This window comes from Aedes albopictus, chromosome 3 (genome assembly GCF_035046485.1).
Source record: "Aedes albopictus strain Foshan chromosome 3, AalbF5, whole genome shotgun sequence".
NCBI lineage: Eukaryota > Metazoa > Arthropoda > Insecta > Diptera > Culicidae > Aedes > Aedes albopictus.
In genome coordinates, this window is record NC_085138.1 from 27,273,312 (window position 1) to 27,279,775 (window position 6,464).

The 6,464-nt window shown below is 41.0% G+C and overlaps 1 protein-coding gene across 2 annotated transcripts; it reads left to right on the forward strand.

Annotated features, from left to right (window-relative positions):
• Window positions 1–3,620: 3,620 nt before the first annotated feature.
• On the forward strand, window positions 3,621–5,906 carry LOC109426153 (poly(A) RNA polymerase, mitochondrial). Of its 2 annotated transcripts, XM_062860075.1 has the most exons (3): window positions 3,621–3,914; window positions 3,975–4,514; window positions 4,576–5,906. In XM_062860075.1, the coding sequence occupies exons 1-3, from the start codon at window positions 3,761–3,763 to the stop codon at window positions 5,787–5,789; spliced, it is 1,908 nt and encodes a 635-aa protein (XP_062716059.1). In that variant the 5' UTR covers window positions 3,621–3,760; the 3' UTR covers window positions 5,790–5,906. The 2 variants fall into 2 exon arrangements, with proteins under 2 accessions (XP_062716059.1, XP_019557128.3); XM_019701583.3 differs by lacking the exon at window positions 3,621–3,914 and having other exon boundaries at window positions 3,944–4,514.
• Window positions 5,907–6,464: the final 558 nt, after the last annotated feature.

Consider the following 6,464-nt stretch of genomic DNA (forward strand, 5'->3'; position numbering starts at 1 on the left):
TAATTACGATAGATATAATAATATATTCATGATTGAATGATTCAAGTCTTAGAAATTAGATCATTCAATACTTTTCAATAATCGTAGTATCAATGATAACGATTCCTTATATGATTCATGAATAATTTTCAATAATTGGGTTTTCATGAGTTCGCTGATCGCAATCAATAGTTAACGCTTTTTGACTGCACTTAGACCGTACAGTCATAACCGAAACGCAAATATGGTGAATTATAACAAGCATACCTTGTAATCCTAGTGAAATCCGTGGTCTAACTCGTCAGCAAGCCCGTCAGTGCTTGAAAAAAATATATTCCTGGTGACTGATTCCCAATCACCAACACTCGAGCCAACACTATCACGCTACCACGATTTTGTGAAGAACATGGGAAACATTACATGCCGCAGGTGGTAGATGTACTCCCGTGCACATCCTCCGTCCATCCGTCGTCACTTCACTGTGAGTATCGGCTCCGGCATGGGTTTTCTCTGAGGTCAAGTTACTAAATCGATGGATCAAAGAATTTTCCTACCTAGAATTTTTCGCCCTTCGCGCCTTCAGAACATTACTGCATTTCGGTCAACCGCGAGCACAGATTCTGTTTGGTGTCGTGCGTTAACACCACACGATAAACTATCAAGACCGATTGATCAGGTTCGATTCCCGATCCTTCAAATAAAAAACGCCGTCGAAGTAAACAACGATTCACATAATCGTCGCCAAACTTGACAGTGTCCGACAAGTGCCCGCAGGGGTGTGCTTTTTTCCTGTCGGTAAAGTAGATTTGGTGAAATATTTCCGTTTTGTTTTTATTATTCGTCGTATCATAAAATAGATGATACAGTGATTATAACATGTTTGATTCTGCAAAATTTTTGTTTGAGAAATCGGGCATTTTTGAATGGTAACGATACTTAACAACCCATTCAGCCTATCATCAAAACTCCCGGAATGATAAATGCTATCACCAAAACGATTGGTCTTATCATTGATTTATAATCCACTTTATGATAGCACAAATAATTACTAAAGCATACGCTGTACAATTAATGTATCATACCGTTTTATTCGGGACGACACTAATGGTTCTTACAATCGTCAAAATGAAAAAAAAATTGAAAATTTTGACGATTGTAAGAACCATAAGTTTCGTGTCTTATCTCGCGTCGCATTTCGTGATTGTCAACCCAATTTTCTCTGATTTATTGTAATTTTTCCAAGCATCATAGAAACAATCTTAGAAAAGTTCCTGAAAGCGTGAAATCTGAAGAATTTTAAGATATGCTCATATCAAAATCGATAAAATGGCCATTTACACCCCTTTGATTCTGTGCCCCTCAATTATAAAAATATCTTTTATGTACAAATTACAACTCAGGAATGTATTGGTGTATCTTTGAATGTAGTTAACATTGCTCAGTAATTTAAAATGAAATGAATTGGCAAGCTTCCTATAAATTGGAAAACTTTTTAATGTCAAATAAGCAGACATGCATTACATGGCTTTGAAGGAATTCAATACTCAATTCGAGAAAAAAAAATTCAACATGGCTTCTAGCAATAAGTACGTTAGGAATTCCTTCGGGTAGTTTCTCTGAAATATTGATTGATTGATTTGTCTTTATTAAAGAGACTTTCAGCCCTTGGCTGGTTCGTCTCTTTCTCTGAAATATTTCTAAACGATGTGCGACAACTTTCATCCGAAAAGTGTTCTAAGATTGATCTTAAACTTCATGTATTTGGTTCAAATTTTTATGAAAAACAAACCGTGGGATCAGTGTTGAAAAATTCATTTCGTCATATCTAAATTCAATCACCTACAACTCATTTTAGAAACTGAACCTGAGAATATGGTATATGAAAAACTTGTGCAGCTAGACCAGTTCTGCAAGAAAGTCACGGAAAAACTGCTATTTTTCGAATATTTAAGGTAAATGTCACGGACTACCTTCGAAAAAACCCAATGATATTCACGGTGAATATCATTTGGCATTTTTCGTAGGTAGTCCGTGACATTTACCTTAAATATTCGAAAAATATCAGTTTTTCCGTGACTTTCTAACAGAATTGATCTAGCCGCACAAGTTTTTCATATACCATATTCTCAGGTTCAGCTTCTAAAATGAGCTGTTGGTGGTTGAATTTAGATATGATGAAATGAATTTTTCAGCACTGCGTGGGATACTTACGTATTTTCGGCAGTTTCGTTCTTTTCGTCATGGAAGGTTATTTGAAACGTACTGAACTCAGAATTGGCCTCAAATCCTTCCCAACCAAACTCAGTTATATGCCCAAATTTCAGGCAATTCGGCCCACAAAAACTCCCCATGACGAAGAGAACAAACCAGCCGATAATACCCTTGGTCACCCTAAATTAAAAAAAAACTTTTATCAAGTAAAAATAAACCCTGTTCCTTTCATAATTTTTACAGATACAGTCAGGTTTTTTTACGCGGGGGTAAACAAAAACTCAGTTCAAAATTCAAAAAAAACCGCGTAAAAAAAGTCTCACCATTTCTCGACGAATCATGCAAAAATAAGACGATATTTTTTTTTTGAGTTTTCATTTACGCGGCCGCCTAAATGAAAACCGCGTAAAATAAGACCTGACTGTATCAATCAGGAATTTTGTCCATAGAAGTTTCTTATTGATTAGATCTCCAGAATCACTAGAAACTGTTTCGGAAATTCGTGTAGCAATCGTCTGTTATTTAGAATTTTACCAAAAAGTCCACATGACCATCAAAAATTGTGTTCATTCAATCGATTTCGTAACAGACATTTTTCTAAAATCCTAGAAACAAAAAATCTTGAAATGTTAGGGAGTTTTAATGATTCAATTGACATTCCATGCAATACATTTCAATACTTTTGATATTCCTCAATTATAAAAAAAATCGCCCCCCTTTTTAGTATTTTAGCCCCTCAATTCTGGTTTTTAAAATTTTCGCCCTTTTCGACCTCATTTTCGCCCCCTAGGGGGCGATTTCGCCCACTTTGGGAATCACCGCACTAGATGCCAAATCCACAATATTTTCTTGAACTTTTGGTCAGTCACACAAAATAAATTTGTTAAATACGAATAATACAACAATATTTTTAATAAGTGTAAGAAGGGTTCTGTTCACCAGAAGTGGATTAAATCGGGGTTTTATGTAAACAAACGATTTTCTCCTTATCTCACTCAGCGCCTCTACAATGGGGGGCCATTCGGATTCACCTATTGAAAAACAATCGGATCAATAAGTCACTAATAAAGCTAATGTTTCACTTATTGTACGAACTAATGGGCATGATTTCTAAAAAGTAATAATATGTTTACTGTGTGTTTTATTGTGAACAATAAAACTAGTCATATGTTAATAATATTTACCGTGTATGAATGATAATTGCGATAATTGTTTATCCGGGTGGGCACCAAAAAATTATGAAATTTTGAGTTCGACTAATTTTTGGGTGGAGATTTCCGATTTATGACTGGATTACCCCTAAAAACCCAGCCCAATGTCTGTCGGTGGATTGATTTCATCGCTTGTAACATTCATCGTTGCACCCCTCGTCGATAGAAGATAACAACAAAACAACATGTCAAAAACTATCATTCTGACAGCCAGTCGTTTGCATTCATGTAATCATCGGTTCGCCGTCATTCGTCCGTCGCGCATGCAGTTGTTCCCCTTTCAAAAGTTTAATTTTTCGTTCAAATTTGCAAGAAATTCATGTGTTTCTGAAAATTCAACTTCAATGTAACACGTAGCTATGTACCATGTTTGTCGATCGAGTTGGCGAGCGCCGCAATTATCCGCCTTCAACGGCCTGTTCAGTGTGCTGAAGAAAGCCGTTCTTCCTCATCAACACACAACAGCGCTGAAATGTGGTTCCATCACTGCCCCCCATCGATCCATGACTAGTGGTGGTATTGATAGTTTTTAGGGTTTATCATGGACAAATGTTAACATTCCCATCGTTACAGGAAATGCCCACACATTCGAGTCGATGCTGGCCAGCAGGCGGGCCGAAGCCCGTCGGAGTATTCTGGTTCAGGTCAGCTCGGAGCGGTCATTCCCGGAGCTGGCCAAATACTGCGCTCAGTTTGGGACGATCGCCAGTTCACATCACTACCGGGTGGGAGCCAGTGGGGATGACGAGACGGACTACCACTACATCGTGGTGGAATTCAGCGAGCCGGAAGCAGCGGATGCCGCAATTCGATCGGCGGTTTTCAACGAAGAGAAACCCGGAGTTCGGGCACGGTCGATTTTTCTGTGGTTCAGGGCTGGCCCTAGACCGAAGCTAGCCGTCAAGGAAGCAAAGGGCAAGGATGAGAAGAAAGCCAAACTGAACAGTGTGGAGGGATCGAGGATCGTAGGGGATGGTGAGCTGAAAGAACTGCTGATGTCCGCTGAAAGTATTGAGGATCAGATCAGGATACTGCATGGAGCGACCTGCTTGAATGACCTGGGCAAGCGGTTGAGGTTCCTAGCGGTGCGGCAGGTTGAATCGTCTCTGCAAGGTGAGTCATTATTAAGAATAGTTTTCAAAATAAATAAAATGATCGTATCTTTGGTCTTTAGGTATGTTCCCGCAGGCGCTAGCCTATCCGTTTGGATCATCGGTGAATGGCTACGGAAAGATGGGCTGTGATTTGGATTTGATTCTGGACCTTGATTCCGAGGCTGGCGCCAAACAAAATCCAGACTCTAGACTAGTGTTCCACACAAAGGCAACCAATCCAAATGAACGGACACAAGTCCAACGGCAGCTGGAATCGATTGGAGATGTGCTTCAACTGTTCCTTCCGGGGGTGAACAGCGTTCGACGGATATTGAAGGCCCGCGTTCCGATCATCAAGTACCACCACGAGCATCTGGATCTGGAAATAGATCTCACGATGAACAACATGACCGGGGTCTACATGTCGGAGCTGTTGTATTTGTTTGGCCAGATAGACGATCGGGTCCAACCGTTGACCTTTTGTGTTCGGAAGTGGGCCCAAGCCGTAGGCCTCACGAATTACGCTCCCGGTTATTGGATAACCAACTTCTCCCTGACCATGTTGGTCATGTATTTCCTTCAACAGCTGAAGGAACCCATTCTTCCTCCCATCAACAAATTGGTCCAAAATGCCGCTCCGACTGATCTGAGAATAACTGATAGCCAAATCAACTGTTCCTTTCTTCGGGACATCACCCGTCTCGATTTCCGAAGTACAAATCGATCCTCCTTAGAAGAGCTCCTCCTACAGTTCTTCGAATTCTATTCTCACTTTGACTTCAACCAGCGGGCTATTAGTTTGAACGTTGGATCATCAATCTTGAAACCGGACCACAGCCCCATGTACATCGTAAACCCGCTGGAGACGACCCTGAACGTGAGCAAAAACGTCAACCTGGAGGAGACGGAACTGTTCCGGATTCAAGTGCGGAATGCCCTCTGGCTGCTTGACACCCACGAAAAACCCATTGCCACCGAAGGAACCGCCACGGAGTGGGGCCTAATCAGTCTGTTCGGGAACAAAGTCAAGGACCGGATCACGCCGCAAATGTTCTTTACCAAGCGGTTGGTAAACGTGAAAGACATCTTCGACGATGAATCTATGGCGCCGAATGGCGAACTCGCGTTGGACTACAAGAACAAAATGGTTCGGCATCAGGTGGCCAGCATACAGAAGGCCACGCGCCAAGAAATCAACAAACTGGCCGCTGGGACGACGACGACGACGACGACGGGTAACAACAACGGCAACAGCAGTGGGATCAAGCTCAAGCGGAACGCCAAACGGAGGTGACCATCGTCGGAGGGCGGAGGAGGGCAGGACGATTGTGGTACTAACTAGTCTCTAAATGAGAATTCTTGCAACAAGATTGTTGAGTTTTAGGGGATGAATATATGAAATCTGAAAGTATGCTACGAGCCGTTGAAGTTTTTGTGTCCTAACTATATTTCCTTCCCTTCGATTCAAGGGTTTAATACAAACATTCAAAGTACCCGAAATGGGGATCATTTGAGGATCGAATATTTATTTTGATATATTTTAGTATTTTTTTTCGTATGTATATATTTTAAGCTGAACAGTATGCTGAGTTTGAAAAGCACTAGCAGCTGCAAACCGGCAGGGCTGATTTTCTTATCTATATCCGTTCAACATTCTGTATTGCCGTCGTGGAAGTATCACTAAAATACTAACGTTACTTCATCTATTTTCTATCTTTCCAAGCAGGTAGCGGTCAGATGAAGATACCTTCCGCAACGCAACGCGACGTTGACGAAATTCCCCTTTCCAGAAAAAGCTGCGCCTACAACCACCAACATAACATCCTCTTCGTCATAGGGTGCGACGCGAATGCACTTCAAACCGTATGGGGAAATACAAACATAAACACCAGAGGTGAGTATTTCTTACAGTTTCTTTATTCCAAGAATATCGACACGTGTCTACATCAGTGTTGGTAAAAACTCAAAT

Bases quoted from the DNA above. Each gene is read 5' to 3' on its own strand.
- LOC109426153 (XM_062860075.1), top strand. From the start codon at position 3,761: ATGTACCATGTTTGTCGATCGAGTTGGCGAGCGCCGCAATTATCCGCC. The intron at 3,915-3,974 runs GTGGTATTGATA...CCATCGTTACAG, and splicing joins CCATCGATCCATGACTAGTG to GAAATGCCCACACATTCGAG. The intron at 4,515-4,575 runs GTGAGTCATTAT...TTTGGTCTTTAG, and splicing joins GGTTGAATCGTCTCTGCAAG to GTATGTTCCCGCAGGCGCTA.